Source organism: Otolemur garnettii, unplaced genomic scaffold (assembly GCF_000181295.1).
Source record: "Otolemur garnettii isolate 467f Iridium unplaced genomic scaffold, OtoGar3 scaffold00023, whole genome shotgun sequence".
Lineage (NCBI taxonomy): Eukaryota > Metazoa > Chordata > Mammalia > Primates > Galagidae > Otolemur > Otolemur garnettii.
The window spans coordinates 22,742,561-22,768,959 of NW_003852418.1; the positions used below are offsets into that span (position 1 = coordinate 22,742,561).

General features: G+C 54.1%; 3 protein-coding genes and 1 pseudogene across 4 annotated transcripts; 1 reads left to right on the forward strand and 3 right to left on the reverse strand.

Moving 5' to 3' along the window:
- Positions 1-3,550: 3,550 nt before the first annotated feature.
- LKAAEAR1 (LKAAEAR motif containing 1) lies at positions 3,551-4,370 on the reverse strand. The gene is made up of 3 exons (XM_012803833.1): positions 3,969-4,370; positions 3,684-3,806; positions 3,551-3,610 (listed from the first exon to the last, which is right to left on the reverse strand). The coding sequence occupies exons 1-3, from the start codon at positions 4,368-4,370 to the stop codon at positions 3,551-3,553; spliced, it is 585 nt and encodes a 194-aa protein (XP_012659287.1).
- A 7,057-nt stretch (positions 4,371-11,427) lies between these two features.
- OPRL1 (opioid related nociceptin receptor 1) lies at positions 11,428-16,074 on the forward strand. Of its 2 annotated transcripts, none has more exons than XM_003787797.2 (3): positions 11,428-11,708; positions 14,775-15,130; positions 15,248-16,074. In XM_003787797.2, the coding sequence occupies exons 1-3, from the start codon at positions 11,464-11,466 to the stop codon at positions 15,769-15,771; spliced, it is 1,125 nt and encodes a 374-aa protein (XP_003787845.1). In that variant the 5' UTR covers positions 11,428-11,463; the 3' UTR covers positions 15,772-16,074. The 2 variants fall into 2 exon arrangements, with proteins under 2 accessions (XP_003787845.1, XP_012659319.1); XM_012803865.1 differs by having other exon boundaries at positions 11,455-11,693.
- A 5,578-nt stretch (positions 16,075-21,652) lies between these two features.
- Positions 21,653-23,391, reverse strand: NPBWR2 (neuropeptides B and W receptor 2). The gene is given in 9 exon segments (XM_023511998.1): positions 21,653-21,762; positions 21,765-21,797; positions 21,800-21,848; positions 21,851-21,905; positions 21,907-21,947; positions 21,949-22,001; positions 22,004-22,311; positions 22,313-22,499; positions 23,376-23,391. Coding segments are annotated over 9 exon segments (852 nt in total).
- A 548-nt stretch (positions 23,392-23,939) lies between these two features.
- On the reverse strand, positions 23,940-24,170 carry LOC111724470 (annotated as a pseudogene).
- Positions 24,171-26,399: the final 2,229 nt, after the last annotated feature.

The following is a 26,399-nucleotide window of genomic DNA, read 5'->3' on the forward strand; positions in this document are numbered from 1 at the left end:
GGGGCGCGGGGGCACAGTGCGCAGGCGCCTGGTCCGCACTTCCCCAAAGCTAGCGGCCGGGACTTCCTCGCGCCGGGTGGCGCCGGGCCCGCCCTACCCGCCGCGCCCCGCTCCGCCCCTCGCTGTGCCGGCTTTGCGCCCACCCGCCCCGCCCCGCGCGGCGCATTGGCCCCCACGGTCGCTGTGTTTGCTGCACCGTGGAGAGGTGCTGACGGTGGAGCCTCTGGTACCTGGGCGGCCAGAGCTGGTACAGTAGTAAATGGGCTGTAGCCGTGACCCCCCGCTCTGCTGTGCCATTCTTGGGGGGCGTCTCGTGGAGACGCGAGAGCTGGGCCCTTTTGCTCTTTGTCCTGCTTGGGTAAGAAGAGGCTACTGGAACGGACTGACCATCCTGAGCCTCGGAAAACCTGGTTAAGAGGCTCGTGTCGTGGAGACTTATCAAGGAAGGGAGATCCCCGTGCTGGGGTGCTGGTGGACGTGCGGGCTTTTGCAACCGAAGCCACATCGAATGTCTCCTGTGGGGCCTGAGTCCTTGCTGACTCCTCCAGTTGCCTCAAGATGTCCTAAATTTTAAAGCCACGGGGTCTCCTTTTGCTCTGTCCTCTTGTTCAACTCTCATCCTTTAAGTTCCTCATCCCTGCATGCTTTGGTTCAGGGTCAGAGTGGCCCTGACCCTGCTCTGGAAATGGTCTGCGGAGAGTGCCTGCAGCCCCCCAGCCAGGCTGTGTGCACAGGCTCCTAGCGTCATGGTCCTGCTCCTAAAATGCCTTCCACTTGTACAAGTCGTTGCACAGAACTCTGAGAGATGCAAAGGAAGTGATTTCACTAGTGCTCTTCATTTATTTGGCAAGTGTCTGGGTATCTCTGTGTGCCAAGTGGTGGCACTCAGCCGTTAGCAAAACAAAGCAACCTGGGGCTGCCTGGGGGGTGAGGGTAGGGCTGGTGTGGGAAGCAGGCAAGAAAGGACTGGGAGAGAGCTGGGGAGGGGGCTTCATCCCCAGGGGGACCTTGTTGAGTAAACAACAGAGGGGGAGGGTCCGGAGAAGGAGGTCAGCAATGAAAGGGACCCTGGACAGGCTGCTCTGAGCCCAGGGTCTGGCTCACTTGACCATAGAACCCTCTAGCTGCCATGTTGGCAGGGCAGGAGTAAGGAATTCTGGCTGGACAGGTGGTGGGCTGCCTATATAGCCCAGATAACAATCCTGAGAAGTGGGCATAGGTGATGACAGCAAGGCTCAGCAAAGGTGTGCAAGGGCTTGGTGCCTGTGGCTCAAGTGGCTAAGGTGCCAGCCACATACAGCTAAGGTGGTGGGTTTGAATTCAGCCCGGGCCGCCAAACAACAAATAATAGCTGGGCATTGTGGCGGGCGCCTGTGGTCCCAGCTACTTGGGAAGCTGAGGCAGGAGACTTGCTTGAGCCCAGGAGTTGGAGGTTGCTGTGAGCTGTGATGCCACGGCACTCTACCCAGGGGGACGGCTTGAGGCTCTGTCTCAAAAAAAAAAAAAAAAGGTGTGCAAGCACCTGGGTAAGGCCACAGAACTTAGCTGACCCTGCAGTGCTTGATGTGGTATCTCTATAAGGGGAAGTGCAGGTGTGGGCAGTAGGCAATGGCCAGCTCCTTCCCTCCCCCCTTAGGTCACTCTGTGTCCCCCAAATTTGTGGGAGGAACCCAGGTGAGCTGAGCAGTTAATGGTAGAGATGGGAGTTGAACCTGGGACACTCTGCCCCCTTATAGGGGCAGTATATAGGGTCTTGGCTCACGTACTTTTTTCCTTCCAGGCCCTGCAGACACATACTAGGCCACCTTCCCTAGCCTCCTGTGCGGACCCAGAAGCCCTCCCTGGTGTGAGAACCAAAAGACCCCAGGTGCCAGCTGGACCCTCAGTGAAGTCACTTGTTTTGTTGGCCTTAGGAGGGTGCTTGCCTGATAGAAGCAACCCCTGCCCTTATGGAGCACTCACTGTGGGGGGCAAAGTGCCAAGTGAGGCCCTCATTTTAAAGATGAAGTGGAGGATCAAAAAATGAAGAAATAATATACGATTTTACTCAAAAGATGAAATCATCTTAGGCACACAGTCAATCCCTAAGAGACAGAACCCTGTGGTCCAGACTTTAGAGGCCAGCCCAGAGGACACCTGTACTGGCTGTCATCCCATGCCCCACATCAGGGTCTGAGAAACTGCCACGCCTGTCTATATGCCCCTCCTCCAGTCCCCCTTCTCCTGGCCACCTTTCTGTTTCGCCTTCTCTGCCTGAACACTCCCCACCCCCATCTGTCTCCCTGCCCCTAGGCTTGGATCAAGGCCAAGGCAGGAAGGGTGAAGGGTCAGGTGCAGGGGAAGGGCTGGCCATGGGGACAGAGGGCACAGGTTCCAATCCTGTGACTAGGGTCAGGCAGTGACAGTAACTGCCACTGAGGAAGATCCATCTGGGTCCCAGCCCTGATCTCTGCCCCTCCTTCCAGACCTGTTCTGTGTACCAGGTAGACAGCAGGAATCCCCTGGCATGGGGACAGGTTTATCTGAGTCCCTGCAATTAGCTCCCTCTTCTAGGCAGCCCACTGGGCAAGGGCTGGGAGGAAAAGCAAGAGATGGCCAAGGTAAATTCTAGGTTTTTTTTTTTTTTAAGATAGAGTCTCACTTGGTCACCCTTGGTAGAGTGCCATGGCATCTTAGCTCACAGCAACCTCAAATTCTTGGGTTCAAGTGATCCTGTTGCCTTAGCCTCCCAAGTAGCTGGGACTACAGGTACTTGCCACAATGCCCGGCTATTTTTTGGAGACAGAGGTTTCACTCTGACTCAGGCTGGCCTTGAGCCTGTGAACTCAGACAATCCACCTGCCTCGTCTTCCCAAGTGCTGGAATTACAGGCAAGTCCTAGGTTCTGCAAAGACCCCATTCAGGGGACACAAATAAGATCTGCCCAGAAACCTGGGGGCTTTTCAGAGTCCAGGGGTTTGTAAGTTGTGTGTTTGTCAGAATGGGACAGGGGTGATTTTCTTTCCACATTCTGTGTGTGGGAGACGCCAGAGGCTATTCAGAATGGAAAGGAAGACCAGAGAGTGGGTTTTCTGTCTTGGGCAGCAGGACTCCCAGAGAGGGGCTCCCTTCCCGTTTCCTGGTCCTCTGAGTACTGATGGCTTTAGCCTTGTGCACTCCCTCCGCTGGCCAGAATGGCCTCATCACTGATGAAATGACCTCATTGGGGCCTTCTGTAGCCTGAGGCTGCCCTTATTCCTGGGGTGTGAATGCTGCTGGAGCAGGCTCTTCCTCCAGACTTCCCTGGACTGGGGTCCTTCCGTGGACCCCCAGGGCACCAGGCTGTTCGAAGTGGGCAGGCCTGGATTAGAGGATTAGGGTGTCCCTGTCCCCTGTTACTGTGGTGCCCATTACTGGGGAGAGTCCTACTCCCTGTACCCTGATGATGTGGAAGAGGTGGCGTCCACATTTCCCCTTTGCTCTTTGAGGGGTCCTGGGGAAAGTAACCAGAAAGACCAAGAAACCCTGAGAGAACGAGAACTTTATATGCGAAGGTGGGGGGAGCCGCATATTAGCGCGGGAAGATGCGGCCGTCGGCGCTCTCCTCCAGAATGGTCTCTACGCGCCTCCGCTGAAAGAGAGAGAGAGAGAGAGTGGGGAGGCAGACGGTGCCCCTCTTTGCCCCTTCCCGGGTTTGCTGGTACCTCTTGGCGGTCCAGGGGGTCCGGGATCCGCGTGGGCTTTAGCTGCGGCGGCAGAAATAGCTCGAGCCGGATGGCGGCGCGCGCAGACTTCTGCCGCTGGATGAGGAGCGAGATCTCTTCCGCCTGCGGATGCCGAAGGTCTCAGAGCAGGCGCTGCACATTGCCTCGTCTCCTCCCCAGGGGTGCCCCACTCTGTCCTCTACATTTGCCACCTCCTCCTCCCGCAGGTGACCTGCTGGTCTTGTCTCCCGGTCAGTCCCTCCGCCCTGGGCCCCCTAGCCTCACCCGCATGCGTGTGTAGCGCAGCCTCAGGGCGCGGACTCTCCCGCGGGCCTCTGCTGCCTTGAGGACACCGAGGAGCCTTTTCTGGCTCTCGGCCGGCAGCTCAAGTGACTGGGTGCACGCGTGCGGGTCGGGCATGCGGTACCCCAGCTCCACTGAGTCGCGCGGGAAGATGGAGGCCGTTGCGCCCACGTCCTCCAGCAGGTCCCCGAAGAGCAGGTGGCGGTGGCGCTGCGCAGGGAGCATGGCCGCCAGCCCCTCCAGCGTCAGGGCCCAGCCCGGCTTAGGGGGCTCTGTCGGAGGGGCCCCCTTGGCACGCTCCTCCTTAGGCCTTGCGCCTGGCGCACTCTTCCCAGTCTGCTCCCGCAGGCCCTTGAGCCCGGTCTCTTTAGCCGGCGGTTGCATCCTCCTGCCCTGCCTAGGGGAGAAGGCGTTCCATTCTCGCCTGAGCTGGCACTGGGCCCTAGCCTGGCCCGACTCCACCGTGCACTCCAGGTCTGGCCTGGCTGGATTTTCCGAAGTGGGCCTTAGGTCCCGCACCTTGGGCCTCTGCTCCTTCTCCCAAGCGGATTCCTCCAATTAGCACATGTCCCCAGTAGCTCAGCCTCAGTACTACAGCCAGCTAGTTTTAGGAAGTACCTTTCCCAACCTACCGGCTGTTCTGTTTGAAGAGAGAAAATGCAGAGACCTCCGGAGTAGATCTCAGGCCTTACCCAGGAGTGGAGACCACATAGGAGATGTACGGGGATCATGGGTCAGCCAGAGCCTTCCCTGTCCCCTGGAACCCTAGGGACTGGTCTGATCTATCCTGCCCGGCACTGGCTGGGGGACCCTCAGCCTTAGTGTTAGGGACTGGGGTGGAGGGCCATGGGCCTTCATTTTGTCCTGAGCAGAAGACCCAGGCTCTTGGGGAGACGTGTGTGAACATCTCTGAGTGTGTGTGTGTCTGTGTGTGGTCTTCATAGCTATCTTTGTGCATATGTTTGGTGAGGCTCAAAGCCCAGGGGACAGCTGGCTCAATGCAAGGGGAGCCCCCATCCTCTGGAGGGGGGCCGTAAAGGAAAAGGGAGAGAAGGAAACGAGCCCGAGGGTCCCGGTACAAATCTCCAGCCCACCTGGCTCCCGGGCCCCAGCCTACAGCCTGTCCCCTATCTGGGTCCACACACCTCGTACTTTTGCCTTCTCAGTCCGAACCAGTACCTGAGCCAGGACTCTCAGGGGCGTGTTGACGCTGTTGCCCGGCAACCAGGAATCCCGCCCCTCCATCCCGGAGGAACCAGGCGGCCCTTTGGCGTCGGGGAGTGGGTGGGAGCTGGGGCGATTGCGTAGGGGACGCACGCAAACAAAGAACCATTTTCAGCCCCTGTAGCGTCATTTTTAGACTTCTGGTCCCAGAGGTCTTTGGAGCTAGTGTGTGCTCAGCTCTGAGACCTTTGGGGCTGAAGTCCTTTTTCCCTCTGGCGTTAGCTGAGAAGGGTAACTGGGGCTCAACTCAGGACCCCTCAGCTCTTCTAGGACAAATTTCTCCAGCTCTTCTAGGACAAATTTAGGATCTCAGAGGTCCAGGTGTCCGCCTGAGTTTTACTAAACTCTAAATCTCTGGATCATGGGTCCTAGGTCCTAGATTTCTGATTTGTACATTCACTAATTTCATAATATTTTGTAACTAATTCATTTCTCAGTTTGTTAATTGATACTATAATTTTTCTTTTTTTGAGACAGAGTCTCAAGCTGTCACCTTGGGTAGAGTACTGTGGTGTCACAGCTCACAGCAACCTCAAACTCTTGGGCTTAAGCGATTCTCTTGCCTCAGCCTACCAAGTAGCTGGGACTATAGGAGCCCACCGTAACACCTGACTATATTTTGGTTGCAGCCATCATTGTTGTTTGGTGGGCCCAGGCTGGATTCGAACCGGCCAGCTCAGGTGTATGTGGGCTGGTGCCTTAGCCACTTGAGCCACAGACACTGAGCCACATCTGGCTATTTTTAAATTGTAGTTGTTATTGTTGTTTGGCGGGCTCAGACTGGATTTGAGCCCATCAGCTTGGTGTATGTGGCTGGTGCCCTGGCCACTTGAGCTACAGGCGTGGAGCCTGATTCTATAATTTATTCAAGCATTAACTGGTGTATTTTATAATTCATTAACTTGTGCTCATTCCACAGTTTAAGTAAGGCAAAAGGGTAAATCCATAATCTGTCACTTGCATAGCATATACATAGATAGCTCTCCCTACATTCAGAGATGTTCCTGCTGAGGTCAAAGGATGGTGCCCTTCTGGGAGTTTGGGGCCTCAGCATCTGCGAGTGGGGTCAGCGTGGCATAGGGGTGGTGTCTTAGCTGAGGCTCTGGCCTTTTGGCAGGAGGCATCAACATGACTTGTTGAAGATTCCTGCGCTCTGGGAAGAAACAGTAAGAGTTTAGAGAGGCTCACTAGAGGGTACCTCCTCCAAGTTTCCTTCCAGGATACATGAAGCACAGCTTGGGACTGCTTCTATGCTTCCATGGGGTGGGGGGGGGAGTCCTTTGAGACGAGGACCCAGACCCTCCACCCTCCTTTCAACTTCCCAGGGTCCAGACAAGGGGGATGCATGAGTAGCTCCTTGTTGTAGTGTGCAGGTCACACAGGATGTAGAAGAATGTTTTGTTGTCCTACAAGAAAGAATTTATAATCTTGTGTTTTTGTAGGCTTGGAAAATCGTCTTCTAATTCCCAGCAAGGTACTCCCAGGGCCTAACCCCTACTATTTCTCCACACATTTGCCTTCTAGCCCAGTGTGTCTCCCATCTCTTTCTGTCCTCAGGACTCATAGATTTTTCCAGGGGTAATGGGAATGCTGAGATCTAAGAGCTTGTTTTGGTGCCAAAGTCTCAAAATAAAACTTCAAAATCAGATTAATAAGCTTTATTAAATGACTAAAAAATTTAACATTGTATGAAAAAGCTGCAGCTTAATTCTTTTGTCATTGTTTGTGAATTTGGTTAAAATCACAAGGACACAGTAATTTATTTTGATGAAGCTCAGAATTGTTAAAATTCTTTCACTTTTTTAACACCACAAATGGCCCAGGATGGCTTGGTGATTGGATTCCCCAGGGGACAGCTGATCTGTGTGGGGCTGCTCTCAGCCCAGCCCAGGGATGAGGAGGTCTGGGGAAGAAGGGGCTGGCAGAGCTGAGCCACTGTATGGGAGAGAGGCACATTTGGGAGCTAGGCCTGCTCAGGTACGGAGAAGCACCTAGTGTAGCCCCTGTCTGGCTTTAACCATAATTTGTGGACATGTGTTCTGTGGTGTCATTCCTGTGAACTTCAGGCCTTGGGCTGTCCTTGGTGTCCTTGCATGTTGCAGTTCTATGACATGAATTTGAGGTTTTCTTGCTTTGAGACACATGTTCTCTCACATAGCTCATCCCCTGTATCCTTCAAGTAACATGTATATTCTGTGTCAGACCCTGGCTCTGTGTTTGGCCCTCGGGAGGGGTCATCCTGCCCTTACCATACCGTACCGTATTTGCCACTGGGCTATCTCTTCTATACCACCAGACCCACAGTGGTATGGGAACCCTTCAGGGTCTGGGGCTGGCCCCTGCTAACCCCAGAGAGTGTGGTCAGCAACCTGTACTGGCCATCCAACTGTACTGGGTGATCAAACCTGTCCTTCCATTGCAGATTGCACCTGTGAGTGGCTGGATATCTGCCTCCAACTGGGCTCCATTGGACACACTTTCAGGGGATGTTGACTGAGACTGGAGCTCATAGGCTGGGCCTGGTACAGCATCATTAAGTCATGACCAAGGCTGCAGAGCTCCCAGGGCTGGAGGGAGGTGGGTAAGGGCAGGGAAGGCTTCTTGAAGAAAGTGGGTTTAGTGCTGGCTGGGGTTGTACAGGCTCTGAGTTGGGGGCAGGCTGTGTGGGAGGAGGACAGGATCTCAGCAGGGGTGAAGGATCTGGGCAAAGTATGAAGGATTTGACCAGGGGTGGAGGATCTGAGCAAGAGATGGAGGATTTGAGGAGGCGGGGTGGAGGATCTGGACAAGGGTGGAGGATCTGGGTAGGCGGTGGAGGATCTGGGCAGGGGTGGAGGATCTGGGCAAGGGGTGGAAGATCTGGGCAAGGGGTGGAGGATCTGAGAAGGGGAGTGGAGGAGTTGAGCAGGGGCTGGAGAATCTGAGGAAGGGAGGAGATGTGGCTTACATCTGGGCAGGATGTAAGCAGTGTGTGCAGGATATTAGCAGGGGGTGGAGGATCTGAGCAGGGGGTAGAGGGAGGGGTGGAGGATCTGGGCAAAGGGTGGAGGATCTAGGCAAGGTGGGGAGGATCTGGGAAGTGGGTGAAGGATGTGAGGAGGGGAGTGGAGAATCAGGGCAGGGGTGGAAGATCTGAGGAGGGAGGAGGAGGATCTGGGCATAGGTGGAGGATCTGAGCAGGGGATGGAGGATCTGGTCAGTGGGTGGAAGATCTGGGCAGTGGGTGGAGGATCTGGGTTGGGGATAGGATCTGGGCAGGACATGCAGAACAGGCAGAAGGGAGGGAAGAGCAGGCCCACATCTGAAGAACACAGGTGTCATGCTGGCACATGTGTGCTCTTGGTTCTGCATGTGTGTCAGGGCAGATAACACAGAACACACAGGCTACAGGGGGAGAAGGTCTGGAGTGAGGGTGCTGAGGCCTGGCTGTGGACCCTGCTCGTTTCCCACATCATTAGAGGCCTCTCTTGACCCCTGAAAAATGAGGCCAAGGGGGAGTTGGAGACAGCCTTGGCATGTGTCAGGTGGGTGCTTATTGCCTGGGGGAAAGAGACCAGAGTTGAAAGAAGTGGGGGCGTGGGGAGCAAGATGTGACCTTTGCTGGGTGACCTCTTTCTTCCTCTTCCTCTCCCGGTCCCTTCCTGATCTCTCCACATGTTCTTCCCCCCTCCTTTCCCCTTTCTCCGTCTCCTTATCCCAACCTCCATCTTCCCTCTATGTGGCTGCAGTAGGAATTTGGAAAGGGGAGGGGTCTGCAGTTGCAGGGGTTAAGTATCCCTTTCTCCTACCCTACCGTGGTCTCTGACACTGGCTCTTGCGCTGGAGTACCAGGTGGTGCTCCTTTGTCCCCTTCCCCTGGGAGTCTCTGCCCACCCTCACAGTGCCTATGGTGACCCCCCTCCCCAGTGTGGGGGGCTTGGCCTGGGAGACAGCTGAAGGCTATTAGGAAATGAGGTGGATTGGCAGATAGGCACAGGCAACTGGGGCAGGAGAGTCTGGGGTCTCCTGCTCAGGCCTTGGTGAGCCCAGCTAGGGGAAGCTGCAGAAGTCCTGCTTGGATTCTTGTCTCTCCTGGGCACTGGAGGTCAGCACAGGTGGGACTTGAGGTTTTGCATGGGGAATGTGTTTGTGCATGTGTGTGTCCCAAGACCTTGGTCTGTGTGTGCCTGTTCCCAAAGGTGTTCATACCCTCTCATGTCTACTGGTGTACATGTGTGCACCTTGGTGTGGGCTCGCATGAGTGTGACCCTTGTGTTTGTGCATCCCTGTGAGTGCATGTATAATTCTGAGTATGGGCCTGTGTCTCTCTGTAGTCACCCATGTGCCTGTGTGGGTGTTTGCAGGAATATATATCCCCATCTGTCCTTGAGTGTCTCTGTGCATGTGCTTATGTCTTCACACGTGTCCCTAAGTCCTGGTTGCTATAAAGATGCAGAGGTGACTCTTGGGGGACAAGTTGGGATGCTGTGTCCCGGGGCATCTGCCTTTGCTGTCCTCTCTTGATTGCTGAGTATCTTAGCAACGCTGCTGCCAGTTGCCTAGCAACCAGGTCCCCATCCTTGGAGAAGGTGCTCTGAGCAGGGTCTGGGCTGTGTGTGTGGAGAGGTCTGGCTCTCCTCCAAAGTATGTGCAGGAAAAGCAATGCCATGACTGGTTGGGGGCTGGTGACTCAACTCAGGGGTCCCCCACATGGCCTTGGCCTGTGATTTTTTATCTCAGTGGACTGTACAGGTGACCCCAATGCTGAGGAGGCTACTCTGGAGGAGCTGTTCAGCTGTGCGGGTGCTGGGGGCTTGTCTGATGCTCTCATGTTGCTTTGGGACCCAGCCATGGCAGAGAGATGTTCTTGGTGTGTCTCTAAACAGACCTGGGTTTTAACCCTGTCTTTGCCCCTTGACAGGCAGTTCTGCCCCTTTGAGGCTAATGCTGTGGTGGCAACAGCCAGATGTGGTGAGGATTAATCAGCTCATGTCTGTGCCAGGCTTGGTGCAGCAGGAATGAGGCACACACAGTGAGACAGCTGATGCTGCGTCCTGGATCCCAGCGCCCTGCCCGCTTGTTTACAACGAGGCTCTGGTCTGCTGAGAGCTGCCAGCTGGGGGCGCTGCTGCGCGCCTGCTCAGCTGCCTGGGGGCTGGGCTGCCTGTTCTGGCCAATGAGCCAAGGCCGTTTCTCCATGTGAGATGTGGTCCCACGCCTGTGTGTCCAGGTCTGTGAGTACGTCTCTGTGTGTGTCTGTTCGAGTCTCCGTCCTCATGTCTGAGTCTGTGTGTCCTTTTGTGTATGTCTGTCCCTGTGTCTGAGTTCCTATATCTCCATTCTTGTGTCTGTGAACCTGTGGGCACTTCTGTTCCTGTGTGTCTGTCTGGGGTCAGTGGCTTTGAGCCTCACTGTCTCTTATGTGTGTCCTGGTCCCATGTCTATCTCTCTCTAGTGTGGGGCCCTGGGTGAAGTGACATACCTTCCCTGGTGGCCCCCTCCTCCAGCCAGCAGAGCTCCTCCCCCATCTGCAGCCTTTTCCCCTCCCCCAGCTTGGCTGCTGCCTGGTCTGTCTGCAGAGGAGAAGAAGCCACACTGCTGCAGCTGCCCCATCCAGACCCCATACAGGTCCTGTCCTGAGGCAAGCAACAAATCCCTCCTGCCACACCCTACTCTGCCCTGTCCCTGTCTGCTGTCTACGGTCCCAGCTCCCAAGGTTTCGAGGTAAGGACCTGAGCCTTGGTGGTGGAGGGAATCTGCTGATGGCCTGCAGCTGCGTGGTCAGGGCTGTGCAGCATGGGAGGGAGCTGTGCTGAACTGCCCTATGTCCTGTGTGCCTGGCACTTCTGAGTGTGTCTCAGTCTGTCTTGTGCTGCATGTGCATGAGGGCAGGTTTGTGTGTGGGTACACATGTGTCCCTGTGTGTATGGGAGTCCCTGTGGGTGGATATGTGTCCCCATGTGTTGCTACTGTAACACAGCCCATATTTGAATCTGCAAGTCAACTGAGAGCATGTCCTTGTGGGTGTAGTGTGTCTCTGTTTTTTGTGAGTCCGTTTGTGTGCACTTGTGTCTTCATGTCTCTGTGTGCCCCTACATGTGCATATATGTAAGCCCAGGTGCCTCGGTGACTGTGGAGCCCATGCAGTTCCTAGGGCTTGCTGGGCTGCATGTGCTGTGTTTTGAGGCCTCAGCTGGACTTGTGTCTGGTGCTGCAGTCACGTGTCTGTGACCTGTCCCAGGTACTGTGCCCAGCGGTTTTGTAGGACAGCAGCATGGAGTCCCTCTTCCCTGCCCCATTCTGGGAGGTTCTCTATGGCAGCCACCTGCAGGACAACCTATCTCTCCTGAGCACTAACCACAGCCTGCTGCCGCCCCATCTGCCACCCCATCTGCTGCTCAACTCCAGCCACAGTGCCTTCCTGCCCCTTGGGCTCAAGGTCACCATTGTGGGGCTCTACCTGGCTGTATGTGTCGGGGGGCTGCTGGGGAACTGCCTCGTCATGTATGTCATCCTCAGGTAGGCTAAGCCACCAAGGTCCTTGTTTGGGGAAACTGATGAAGGCTGTTAAGGATGGGTCTGAGCAGGTGGTGGTTTCTTGTTCCCCCGACTACTTTATTTTTCATTCTGACCAGGGTTAATCCAGGGAGGGTGCTGACAAGGGGGAAGGGGAGAGCAAGGGAACGGGACCTGCCCTGCCTCACCTAGGTCTGTCCCAAGCAAAGGAGCTCCCTCCCCGAGCCCTGGGTTGAGCTTCAGGCCTGTTTTGTGGTGAGATGTCTGTAGGAATGACCTTGTAAGCTTTCTAGTGACCCCCTGAGACAGCTCATGTCAGCCAGTTCCTCAAATGGACAGAGGGAGGCACAGGGGCAAGTGCAGGATGGTCCTGAAGCCCTTCCTCTCCTTTGTGCTGCATCTGTGAACTGCTGGTGTTCAGAGGGGAACAAGTCACAAGAACCAAAGAGATGGCAGCTGCCGGTACTAGAAAGTTGGGTTTGGGACAGCCAGGGGTGGGGAAGAGGGTAGGGAAGTTGGGGACAGCATGGGGGGGACATTGATGAGGAGGACAGTGTCAGGGGAATAGATTGGGGGACATGATAGGGGAACATTGAGGGGGACAGTATGAGGGGACAGCATAGGGGAACAGTACGGAGAGGACAGTATTGGGGGAACAGGTTGGCAGGGGCTGTATGGGGGGACATTGAAGAGGATAACATGAGGGGACAGTGTTGGGGACAGTGTGGAGAGGACAGTGTTGGGGGAACAGAATGGGGGTAGGGTGGAGGGACAGGTTAGGAGGATAGCATGTGGGGACGTTGAGGGGGACAGTGGGAGAACAGTATATGTGGGTAACAGGAACTTTTCCCATAGAGTTTCCCCAAGCAGAAAGAGAAGGTTTCTGGGCATAGGCAATGAGTTACCCTGTCCATGCAGATGACAGAGCTGAAGGGGCTGGGGAGAGCAGGTGGTGTCTGGAATGCTAGGTTGGGGGAACTTTGTTTTTCAGGCAATAGGGGGTTGCAGGAGGTTCTTGAGCAGGAAAACGGCAGAACAATTTCTTACTGATCCATGACGGTCCCCTTGATCCAGAAAAAGGTGATTAAGAAGAAAACGTTCAGGGCTCTGAACAAAGTTGTTCCTCAGAGGCCCCAACCAGAAGTGTTAGGTGGGAAAGGTGTTGGTGGAGGCAGGACAGGGAAGTGGGGGTGTTCATGCTCTGCCTCCCCAACTCTATCCTCTATGTGTCTCTGAGCAAACCTTGTTTCCCTTTGGGCCTTGTTTTCCCCATCTGGACATTGTGGAAGGTGGACCATATAACTTCATGTATGTGTACATGTGTGTGTTTGTGTGGAGCATGGTTAGACAACAGGGTGGGAAGAAAAGCTGCCCCCCACCCCAGTGCTGACCTCCTGGGGAGTCTGTTTCATGATCTACATGCCCTTTTAGGGCTAGAGGGTGTGTCATGAATCAGAAGTTCAGCAACCAGGGGCAATCCGTGTGTCTTGACCACCCTTCTAGTTGTTAGTGTTTCGCTTCTATGTCTTTCTTCTACAGTGGGATATTAACATTCTTAGAGCCACTTCTGGACTAGAGCAGACTAGGAAGGTCACCTTGCCCGTCAGAGTCCCCAGAGAGAATGATGCTCAGGAATTGCTAGCCACATTGGCCTGAGAGGGGCAGCACACATTGTGCTCTGAGCCAGTGGACTGGAGTGTAGTTCCAGAAGTCATAAACACCTTGTTCTGAGCCCTGCCCTGCTATTTACTGGCTCTAAGGCCTTAAAAAAGCACCTTAGATCCTCTGAGCTTCAGTTTTCTCCTTGATAGAGTGGGGTTCAAAATATTTTATAAATCTTAAGTGAGATAAAATCCATGTGAAGATCTTGGCACAGATATCTGATGTAATCATTTTCATTATTATTTGGTTGTAATTGAGGCCTTTTTATGCTTATTCATAATTGCCCTGTAAGAGACAGAACTAAATCTCACATTTCCTCAGGGCAGCTAAACTGATATTGTTATCTCTAGTGCTGCTGCCACCACCACTACCATCGCCATCATCACCATAACTACCATCACCATACCACCACCATCACCACCATTATCACCACCATCGCCACCATCACCACCATTATCACCACCATTGCTACCATCACCACCACCATCACCACCATCACCATTACCACCATCATCACCGCCATTAGCACCATCATCATCACCACCATCATGATACCACCACCATCACCATCACCACCATCACCATCATCACCACCATCACCATTAGCACGATCACCATCATCACCCCTATCCCCATCACCATCACCACCACCCTCACCACCATCATCAGCATCATCACCACCACCATCACCATACTACCACCATCATCACAACTACCTCCCACTACCATCACCACCACTGCCAACACTATCACTATCATGACTACCACTACCACCATCATAATTCCCTCTCTAGTACTACGACATTAATTCATTTAACAAAAATTTATTAATCACTTACAATTTTCCCAGCCCTATTCCAGGTACTTGGGTACAATCAGTCCCATTAGCATCCCTTCTGTTCCTGTAACCATTTTATGTCTCCATTGCTGGACAACAGTGTGGGAAGGACTTTGATATTTTCTTATGGACTCTGAACTCTGGAGCCCTCAGAAACCTCTGTCAGCTGTAGGGCCAGCATTTGAATCCATGAGGGGTCTTTAGGGAGACTCAAAATGGAGGAAGACAGGTTCTTTCTCTTATTATTCTACCCTTTGGTCCTGCACAGAGTCCACTGTGAGCTCCAGTACCCTACATGTCCCAACTATTCCAAAGCAGACCAGTCTTCAAGGTTTGGAACCCTTTTGTGTGTGTCAGAGTCACTTGAGGAGCTTGTTAAAATGTTTGATCCCAGGCTCTATCCCCTGAGACAGACTCAGTGGGTCTTAGGTTGTGTCCAGCTCCCTGGGGGACTCAGATGTTGAGGGAATCAGAGATGGTGACCCTCATTGGTGGCCAAAAAGATGAATCCCTTGCCCTTTCATGCCAGGGTGGCCAAATGAAGTCTTTCCTTTCCTTGTCCTCTGCAGGCACACCAAGATGAAGACAGCTACCAACATTTACATCTTTAACCTGGCCCTGGCAGACACCCTTGTCTTGCTAACACTGCCCTTCCAGGGGACAGACATCCTCCTGGGCTTCTGGCCATTTGGGAATGCTCTGTGCAAGACAGTCATTGCCATTGACTACTACAACATGTTCACCAGCACCTTTACCCTGACCGCCATGAGTGTAGACCGCTATGTAGCCATCTGCCACCCCATCCGTGCCCTCGATGTCCGGACATCCAGCAAGGCCCAGGCTATCAATGTGGCCATCTGGGCCCTGGCCTCTGTTGTTGGTGTTCCTGTTGCCATCATGGGCTCGGCACAGGTTGAAGATGAAGGTTGGTGGGTGGCCCCTTCTCCCTGCACCAGGCTGCCTGTGCTTCTGGGGTCTTCACTGATCCCACCTGCCCTCCCATTTCCTGGGGCCCACTCTTACCTTGTTTCTCCTCCTGCAGAGATCGAGTGCCTGGTGGAGATCCCCTCCCCACAGGACTACTGGGGCCCTGTGTTTGCTGTCTGCATCTTCCTCTTCTCTTTCATCATCCCCGTGCTCATCATCTCTGTCTGCTACAGCCTCATGATCCGCCGACTCCGTGGCGTGCGCCTGCTCTCAGGCTCCCGCGAGAAGGACCGGAACCTGCGACGCATCACCCGGCTGGTGCTGGTGGTGGTGGCCGTGTTTGTGGGCTGCTGGGCACCTGTCCAGGTCTTTGTGCTGGTGCAGGGCTTGGGTGTTCAGCCAGGCAGCGAGACTGCAGTGGCTGTTCTGCGTTTCTGCACAGCCCTGGGCTATGTCAATAGCTGCCTCAACCCTATCCTGTATGCCTTTCTGGATGAGAACTTCAAGGCCTGCTTCCGGAAGTTCTGCTGTGCGTCTGTCCTTCGGCGGGATGTGCAGATGTCTGACCGTGTGCGCAGCATTGCCAAGGATGTGGCCCTGGCCTGCAAGACCTCTGAGACTGTCCCACGGCCTGCATGACTAGGCGTGGACCTGCCCATGGTGCCTGTCAGCCCGCAGAGCCCATCTACACCCAACACAGAGCTCACCCAGGTTACTGCGCTCTAGGCTGACACAATGTGAGCCTTGAGAACCCAGAGCCTTGAATGAGCTTTCCCTTTAGCCCAGAGATGCTCGGTCCCAGAGGAGGACCTAGTGACATCATGGGATAGGTCACAGCATGAAGGCTACCTCTGTGCCCCAGTTAGATTAAAGCTGCCTTCCCAGTGTAGGGCTTAGAGGGACATAGGACTTCACCTGGAAGCATCCACTGATGCCATGAGCTGGTGGCATGTCTGACTGGATCTTGCACACTTGCTCCCACACTTCCAGAGACTCCTTGGCCCCTGTGTGTGCTGTGTCTGAGGAGCCCCATGTCTTCTGATGGTGCTACAGGTGTGACTGTAGCCATGCAGCCATGTGTTGGGCACTGTTGTATAGCAAGTTTCCCACTGCCCTCAGCCTGGTGGTATCCCTTCAGGGTAGCTGAATGGGCATGGTGCTGCCCAGGAAGCGAGTGGGCAGCTATTCTTTGGGGGTGGGCCTGGCTCTGAGATCAGAGCTGCCAACTGGAGCACCCAGCTGTTCTGACCCCACCTGTGTAGCCAGGTTACCTGCAGAGGGGTGTTGGGTGGCTGCCTGCCCCTGCCTGGAGGCCCTGAGTGGGTCCTTGTGACATACCACAGATTGTGGGTATGGATGCGCCTGTGCCTCAGCACTGCTGACACTTGTGGCTGGGCTCTGGGTCTGATGCCTACTTCTCCTTCAGGAGACTAGCAGGAGGTTCTGGCCTTCATCTCCAGAAATGTGATGGATTGTCCAGTGAGCTCTGCCTCTTGTATGTGGGAAGCGGCCCCGAAGGAAGATCCCACCCCCTCATTCCCAAAGCAGAGGGCCTGTGTTCCCAGTCTTGGCTGCTTTTTAGGGCAAGGCAGGGAACATTCTCAGTCTGGGGATCCCCATGTCCTCCCGTGACCCCCTCATAGCCTCTCCTTTGCTTGAAATCAGAGGCCAGCGGCTATGCTGGGTTTGGGGGGAAGACTGTGCAGAAGGAGACCCTGGTGGTCTTGGAGAGTGGCAGCACTGTATCCTGTTGCACCTCAATGACTGCCTGCTCCCTTGCAAGCTTTAGGGGTCTCTGGGCAAGGCCTGAGCTTGCTGCCAAGTTGGAGGACAGCTTCATGTGCAGAACCAGCATGGGGGAGGGGGCTGGCAGAGCTTCAGGATGATGAGAGTGTCTCTATATCATGGGAATGCCCCTCTGTGGCCACTCATGCAATTACCTTACTTGGTCTACAGACAGAAGTTGCAGGTTGGTGACTCTTCCTGCAGAAGAGCTATTGTGATACCTGCTTGAGAAGGTACTGAGAAGACTCTGTTTTTTAACTGAGACCTTAGCCAGGTGACCTTAGCCACCTGCAAAGAATAGGAAGCACTGTTTGGCTCAGCCACAGAGCCTGGGTTGGATTCTGCCTTGGGGAGCCTTTTTCATAGGGGCTATTCCTACAGAGGTTGGGCTCTCTCCCAATGCCTGTGGCCGGAGGCTCTGAGGACAGGAGCTGGCTGGCAGCACTGCTTTCTTGCTAAGGCTAAAAAATTTGTGAATTTGTGCTGACATGATATGCATCTTTATGTATTTCTGCATGAGACAAGTGTCATTTCCCATGCATGTAGCCAACCTTGAACCTGTCTCTGTGGTAATGAAGGAGCCTGAAACAACCACCTGCTCACAGAGAACTGGGTGTTTTCAGCAGGAGTTCTGAGTCCTGCCACGAGGGGGACTGGCCTGTTGGGGTAACTTATCTGTGATCCCATCCCATGGGTGGGAGGGGCTGGGGAATCCTCTCACCTGCTCTGTGCTTTCCACAGATCAGGCTCAGTCCTTAGATGGGGGGTCACCCAACAGGTACCAACACCAGGAGGGGTGAGTCCCGCTCATGGTGAGCTGGCTGCCACATTTTTTTCAGCACAAATTGTTTCTCCCTAAACAACCAAATGCTGTGACTCTTTCTTGCCCTCTGGGAAGAGAGAATCCTGTAGGTCTGTGAGTCTTCATTCAGTCTCAGCAGAAGTCCCACCCCTGACCATTTCCCCTTTCTCCAGCAGGTCCACGGAGACCTCTGGTGAAAAATGAACAGAATGGTCCCACTGGAGGCTGAGCAATCTCTCTCTATGATGGGGCGTTGCCTTCTGGTTCCTGCCTGGGTCCAATTCCACCCAGGTTGGCCTGACAGGTGGACGACTCTGTCAGATGGGCTTGGGTGCATCACTGGGTGTGCTCAGGTCAAAGTGCTTGTCTGCAGGGCATAGGCAGATGGGTCAGTGTCTGGCTGTGGCCAAGTTTTTTTTTTTTTTAGAGACAGAGTCTTACTTTGTTGCCCTGGGTAGCGTGCCGTGGTGACACAGCTCACAGCAACCTCCAGCTCTTGGGCTTAGGTGATTCTCTTGCTTCAGCCTCCCAAGTAGCTGGGACTACAGGTGCCTGCCACAACGCTCAGCTATTTTTTGTTGCAGTTTGGCCAGGGCCAGGTATGGGGTCAGCACCCTACTCCTTGAGCCATAGGTGCCACCCATGTGTATAAGTTTTAAGGACGGACACTGTCTTATCCTGGCTGCCATAACAAAACACCATAGACCAGGAGGCTCATAAACAGCAAACATTTATTTCTCACTGTTCTGGAGGCTGGAAGCCTGAGGTTAGGGCATGTGTGTAGTCAGGCCCTGGGGACAGCTGCCCCCAACTTGCAGAGAGCTGTCTTCTCACTGTGTCCCTTAATGAGTGTCCCTAATCCCATGCAAGAGGGGTCTACCCTCATGGTCTAATGCCCCACCTCCTAATGCCCTCAAATTAGAGAATTTCTTTCTTTTTTTTTTTTTTTGAGACAGAGCCTCAAGCTGTCCCCCTGGGTAGAGTGCTGTGACATCACAGCTCACAGCAACCTCCAACTCCTGGTCTCAAGTGAGTCTCCTGCCTTTGCCTCCCAAGTAGCTGGGACCACAGGCGCCCGCCACAATGCCCCGCCATTTTTTTTTTTTTTGGTTGCAGCCATCATTGTTGTTTGGTGGCCCGGGCTGGATTCGAAGCTGCCACCTTAGGTGTATGTGTCTGGTGCCTTAGCCACTTGAGCCACAGGTGCTGAGCCAAATTAGAGGATTTCAATGTATAAATTTTGGGGGGGACACAAGTAGTCTGTAAAAGACATAGTGCTGTTACAACAAAAATTTAGCAAATTTGGGAGAGGTAGATAAGCTGCATGGGGCAGCACAGTGCCTGTGGGCTCAATGTGGTCCTGGCCAAGGAGGTTCAAGTGTGTGGTCCTGGACTGCTGACCATCCTGCCATGGGATGTGGGTCCAGAGCCAACACCCATAGCTAGCTTCTGCCAGTAGCTAGGTCAGGCAGGGCGAGAGGTCACCGGAGGGGGGCTTCCCCAGGGCTGTACCCCTTTGGCTCATCCTCATCTTGCTCCCTCTTCCTCCCCAGCACCCCTCCTCTGTGGCTGGGCTTGGTCAAGTCATCTAGTTCCTCTGAGCCTCAGTTTTCTCCTGTGTGCCAAGGGGACCGCACAGCCATCTTGTGGGGTTGTGGGGAAAACTGGGGGTATCCTTAGGACTTGGGGCCCTGTCCCACCTCAGGAAAGCCTGAGTCGGCTGGTGGCTTTGGACTCTGCCCACCAAGGGTGTGGTGGCCCTGCATGTGCCCAGCTAAAGATGCCAGAGAGACTCCATGGGTGGCAGTGAGGTCTGGAGTCTGGAAGCCAGAACCAGGCTCTCCCAGACCTGTGGGCAGGGCAGAATGAGCCCCTTAGTGGGGTTCCATGCCCCCAAGTGTCAAGAAGTCAGGGAGCAGATCCTGGCGAGAGCCTGTCTCTCTTCTTGGCTGGACATGGCTCCTTAGTTCTTGAGATCTTTCTGGTACCTGGGGGAGGACCCTCTCTCTCTCCTTGGCTGGAAGTGGCCTGCAGTCCACTGGCTGTGTCTGATTTGCTTTGGGCTCACCTTGGTGGGCTGTGGATATGGAAGGGTCTGGGTTTTTAGAGGAGCTTGCTCAACATCTTCCCTGCTGTGGAGATGTCCTGCTGGGGCCAGAGGAACAGGGGAAGGCATGGGGGTGGACACTGGCCATGAGGGCTGAGGGCCTTTGTTGGGCAGGCGCTCTGCTCCCCAAGCCTCCCTGGGGGCCCCAGTGTTTGGGCCTCATCACTCCTCATACCTGGTCTGGATCTCCATGGCATCTAAGAAGTGTAACCTGAGTGAGCCTCTCAAGGAGCTAGCAAGGTGCGGGAACAGCAGCAGGCAGATGTGGTAATTAGGCTGTGGTATGAGGTGTGATTAGCACTGCTTGTTCTGTGGGCTGTGGGTGTGGGTGGTGACTCAGAGTAGCCACAGCTCCTGAGTGGGGGCTGGCCTTGGTGACTTGCTCTAGTGCACAGAATGTGGTGGAAGGGACCCTGATGTGACCGCTGAGATGTGGTCACCAAAGGCCTTGGAAGTGTCCTTTTGGCTCTCTCCTGGACCTCTCAGCTGCCATGTTGTGAGGACACCCAGACAGCTCTGCAGAGGGGGCCTAAGGCCTCCTGCCAAAACTGTGTCAGGGACTCCTTCTTAGAAGCAGCTCCTCCATGTCCTGCCCAGCCTTCAGATGACCAGAGTCTTGGCCAATGTCTTGACTGAAAACTCAAGAGACACCCTGAGCCAAAACCACCCAATAAGCCATTTCAAAATTCTGACCGACAGAAGTTGTGAAATAACAAGTGTTGTTTTAAGCTGCTCGGTTTTGGAGATATTTTTGATGTTGCAATATGTAGGTCCTACAATGCCATCAGGGCAGGTAACAGGTAACATTGAGAGGGCAGGTCCAATAGTCCAAGAACACTGGAATGGGCTGGTGAGAGGTGGGCAGTTACCTCATGGCAGGAAACCTCAGGGAGTGGTAAGTGGTGGGTCTGGTGTGCTACCTGGACAGACTGGTCAGAGTGCTGGGTCACGAGGACCAAAACTACCCCAGACAACTCATGCTGTGCAGCAAGGTTGGGTGCCTGTGTGGGGCCAGATGAGAGCCATGGCACTAAGAGTGGGGGACTGGTCAGAGCACACTTGGACTTCTGGGACCTGCTATCACTGCTCCCACCTGGTAGCTGATGGTTCCTGAGCAGCCTGTACTTCAGAGCCCACAGTGTCTGCTGGCTAAGTCTAGGCCCAGGCCACCCCAGGCAGGAAGGAATTCTAGATACCAAACTTTCCAGGTGACAGATGGCACCTAGACTGTGGTGGCCTAGAGGCCCTGACACAAGGGCTCTGTGTCCTGTAGCAGAATATAAGGGGGGCATAGGCCACTGCATGGGGGCACAAAGGGACACAGACCATAGACTGGGCACACAGGAGGATGGATTGGCCTTGTGGGAAAATGTTGCTTTGGCTTCAGGCCATGAGAGTGAAGTGCATGATCTCATTGGATGTGCGCACCCTTAGTGTTTACAACGACACTTGGCGTTGCTGCCTGCTGTGCCTATACTTCTGTCACTTCCCAATCATGTCTTGGGAGGAGCCCAACAAGTCCTGACTGTGGAACACAGTGCTGGCCCAAGGACAAGGTCACAGTTCAGGTTCTTTCCCCCCGAGACCTCTGTTCACTGCCTGGGGGCCTGTCTATCTGTCTCCCTGTGGGCGGGTAAATCCAGGATATCTGACCTTCTGCCAGGACCTGAATCCCTGCTGCAATCCACCCAGGGGCTTTCTGGGGAGTAGAGACACAGCTGTCTCACGGGTCTGGTGGCCAGGCTTCAGAAGTCTTTGTCTCTCTGTATGGAGAAGATAAAATTTGGTTGTGAACAGGAAAGGTGTTCCCTAAAGGCCCCTCAGCACTAGAATGTGGTGTGAAAATTCTCAAAGAAGCTACCATCCAGGGGGGCGTAGAGGAAGGGGTTGAGGCCCACGTTGGCATAGCTGAGGCTGCTGATGATATATGACATGCAGACATTTGGGGGAGGTCTGTGGTCAGAGCCCGTTGGAGGACAGGTGGAAGAGTGTTCAGCAGGGGAGGCACACGGACAGCACCACATCACAAGGACTAGCATGGTCACTTTCCTCCGGGCCTTGCTCTGAGCTGCACAACTACAGTCTGTATGGCAGGTCAATGTAGAGCACACAGATGGTGTCACACCGGCACTGAAAAGCCCAGGGCCAGTGTGTAGATATGGCTGGCCTTGAACTAGTCTGCTTGGGCTGTGGGCAGCTCAGCCCATAGTTTGGGACCTACAGCTCATTGCTGTAGATGCCAGTGAAGGAGAAGAAGGGCAGGGCTAGGATCATGACACCCAGCCAGATACATGGGCTGGTGATCTTTGCTCCCCTGTAGGTTCACCAGGGTATGGGGTGTGACTGTGCTGTGGCCAGCTAGGCCGTGTAGTGGTTCATGCTAATCACGGCCAGGAAGTTGACATTGGAGATGTTACAGTGGTTGGTGGCCAGTGCCAGCATGCAGAAACCCTCCCCAAGGGGCTGGCACTGCAGCTGGTGCTTGCGATGTTGGCCGCAGTACCAATGAGAAGAGCCTGTTGGTGACAGCTGGGTTCAGGATGAACACGTTACTCACTGTCTTCATCTTGGGTGCCCTGAGGATCACAAGGACAATGGCCTCGTTACCAGTCAACCCTGCAGCACAGGTGGCAGAGTACACTGACAGCAGGAGCACAGAGAGGGGAGCAGTGGCTCAGCAGGTGTCATTGGTGCCTGTCTCTGCTGTTGAATGGCTTGAGTGCCCAGTGGCCTATATTGGGAGCTAGAGCCACATAGTCTATGACTTGGGGGTGTCTTGGAGCCAGGTGTCTCCAAGACACCTGGGAAAGAAACAATCAGAAACTTTGGGATCTGTGGTCACAATAGTGGCCACCTTAAATTCTCTGGCAGAGCTTGTGGCCACTTTGCCAGGGCAAGGACTCACAGGCTTGCACCGTCCAATCTGGTTCTGGGGCCAGAGGGAGCCTGGAGGGACATGTGGGGGCATCTTCCAGCTTCCTCCTGGGGGGCACTTTTGGTGCATCAGTGCTTCTCCCCAAACTCACTCCTGCTGATCACATCTTCTTGGGAGCAAGAGACATGAATGTGCCCACTGCCCCTGCCCTAGCAGCCCTTGAAGTGCAATCTAAGCAAAACTAAGGCAGTTTCCTGGTAAATGTGCCTCCTGGATGCATTTCTGCTCCTTTGACCCCAACTGCCTTCTTCCTAATGTCTCAGAGTGCGTGCCCTCCCAGCACTCTTCCTGCTGGTGATGCAAACCTTTCCTGCTAATCTGCTTTTCTCTCCACTGACCTGTCCTATGCTTTGTGACCAGAAGTTGGTGGCCTTGGTGCCAAGAGGCAGTGGCTAGAGTAGGCAGTGTCAGGGGTGGAGGGGAGGTATGGCCCTTACTGACAGATCCCAGCCGAGGTCTCAGCCTGTGCTGCTAGATAGGGAAACAGGGGGCCCTTTTAGGACCTGCCTGAGCCTCAGCTAGCTTCCCTGTAAGAGTCCAGTGCTATGTGTGTTGATGGAGGGAGGCAGGTCCCACCTGCTAACGTGCAGCCCAGGAGGCAGGGGTGTCCTCACAGCACTGAAGTGGCATCTAAACTTGGCTGTTCCAGGGCTTTCTCGGTGCTCTCTAGCCCAAGCAGACTCCCCAGTGGGCCACTGTGGTATGTGTACCTGTCTGTGCATGTGTATGCCTGTGTATCACGAGGGCACACTGTGCAGGGGCCTCTGGTTGTGCCCAGGTCTAAGGGAAGTGGGCACTGAGAACATTTGTGCTTCTGCCTGTGAGTCCCTATAGATCTGGCCACCCTTATCTGCCCATGTGGGAGTCATGTCAGGTCTCATGTTTGGCTCTATGCACATGCATGTGTAAATGTGTACACACATGTGGGCCTGTGTCTGCTGCATGGGGTGTCTGTGGGCAAGGTGGTCTGTGTGTTTCCTTAGATGAGTTTGGGGGTCTAGGGAGGTCTGTTTGCCCTCTTGTGGATATAAAACTTGTTGGCCACAGACAATCCAACTTTCTTTTTCAAACACAAAGTCTCACATATTTATTACTGCACCAGCTTATTTGTGAACAGCACATAAACAAAGAGAAAACTCATTTTCCTAATAAAGTGTGGCCAACTGTCCAACTGATGACATTTTCAGCTTGATATGGTAAAATGATAGTGACCATAATACAGCATAAGTATGTGTCATCTCATGTGCAATTTCTTATAGACTCCATTTAGTTCTTCTCCAGTATCTCCTCTTTGAGTTGTATCTGATTTTATTACCAGTTTTCATTCGAATCCACTGGGGAATGGGATGATTTTGTTTTTGTTTCTTGGGCAAAAACTGCTTAATTCTAAAAGTCTTGTGAGGGGACATGGTGGCAAACGGGACTAATCACACTCACCACAATGGAGGAAAGAGCGAGAGAGAGCCCAGCTTCTTTTTGTCTTTTGCTAAATGGAAAATGCAGACTCCTGCAAAAACCTGGCAAGCTGCAAGGGGCTGCAGAGCAGTGGTTTGCTCCCACCCTGGCACTGCTCCTGAGCTACACTGTTCTGGGTTGGTCTTCACTTCCCTCCCACCTCCCTGCTTCTCTTCCTTGGCTTATTCAGCTGAATCCTGACTTATTCAGCCTCAATTTGTAGACAGCTGGGTGGTTTCTGGCTGTGCTTTGCAGGCAGCACTGCAGATGACATGTGTAATCATCAGGGTTCAGAGCCGTTCCTCTGTGTAGACTTTGGGTCAGGGGGTTACAGAGTCTGTGCGTTTTTAGTCTGGGGAGACTTTAGTCCACTGCCCAGAGATTGCAAGGCCATCACCGCACACTCTCAGGCCAGCTCCTTTCATGAGAGTCATTGAGCCTGCAGTCAGGTGAACCTTGGATGGGGCCCTTGCTCCCCTCCAGTGTCCTGTGCCCTTTGAACATTGAGCTCAGAGATGGGCATGTCAGACTGAGGGGCTGTGCTTGCTGAGGTATCTACACACCACCCTTTAGTTTCGAGATCAGGGACTAAGGTAGGGGGCCACTAAGTGGGTGGCCACCAGGGAATGTGGAGCTTGTGTTATCCAGTAGGAGGAGACTGAAGCTCCTTGCCTAAGGTTAGGGGAGAGGTTGTGTTGGGGCTAAATTTTGTGATTGGGGTGTGTTTGTGGGGTGGGACAGAGATGCAGCTCAATTCTTGCTCCTGGACACCAGAGAGGCAACAGAGAGAGGTACAGGCTTGGTGCATGGTGGCCTCCCTCATCCTCCTCAACCCCTGTGGCCCAGGGGTCTGCAACCAGAGCTGGACCGGTCTTGGCTGGAGAGTGAATGACTGACCACAGCCCCAGCATAGTGTACCCAGCTGTCCTAGCGGTGGGGCTGACCACATGTAGCTTCACTCTGGGCCTCCCTGGGGGAGATGCTAGAGGACCCTGTTGCTTCCTGTGCCTCCTAGAAGGGACCCAGGGCTACAGCTGGCCTCTCTGCCTAGATCCCTGTGCTGCCTTGAGCCCAGAGCCTGATATCACACTCTCTCTAGAGCTGGACTCTCTGCTTAGGCCTTGAGCCTGGGGCCTGAGCCCACACTTTCTCTAGAGCTGGTTGTTCCAGATGGGATTTTCCTCAAACCCTAGGAGGGGAGGAGCTCAGATTCAAAGAAGAGAATCACTCCCTTAGGGTCTCTCATGATCAGTAAGTCTGGGACCCTCCTTTATTCCACCAGTGTCTGGCTGAGTTGGGGACCATGAGCCCTAACTAGGTTTTGTCTCTGTGCTTCTAAGCCTATCTTAAGGGCTGGTCTGGCTCCTTGTTAAGGAGGGATGGGTACCCTGGGGGTGGGAGGTACAGGAACCCTGGGGAGGGGGGATGGTAGGGGTGGGGACCTTTGTAGCAGCAGGGTAGGGAAACTGAGGGGCACCGGAGGTGGGCGCTGTACTTAGGACTCTGGGAAGCCGGCTGCAGGGTCATTCTAGCTCCAGGGCTTTAAGTGAAGAGTCTCCAGGAGCCCCTTCTGCTGCAACCCCATTGCCTAATCTGGGGCTGCTGTGGTCTGTACCCTGTGCCCTTGAGGCTCAGAAAGGTGGCTTTGTCCTGGGTAGGTTGGGCTTTATTCCAGCCAACTGTGAGCCTGTGAACACCATTCTGTGGAAATGTCCATTTTCAGAAATGAATTTAATTTTTCAAATCATCCTATGAGGCATTTTTGGGGTATAAAGGAGAGGCCGGGAAGGAGGCTGAGCTGAGCTCTGTATGATTGGGGGGCCTGCCTCAGACCATGAGTCCTGGGCAAGTCCAGGGGTGTTGGGGAGTAATAGGACCTGGGTGTGCATCAGTGTGGGGGAGCAGACCCACATGTATGCATTGGCGAGGCCATGCCCAGTGACTTTGTCCCCAGGTGTGCTGAGCACATAGTTGAGTGTTATTCTCATTGACACTTCATGGAAGTGTGGCAGACATCCTCCACTTCTGCTTCAGCACTCCTGCGACTCAGGAGTTCATACTGCATGCACCAAAGTATGCACATGCACACAGCAGACACACGTGGAAACACTTGTGTGCATGTGACCACTTCAGCTCCAGCCATGTGAGCTCTGGTAGGTAGGGGTGGTACCCTGACCCTCAGA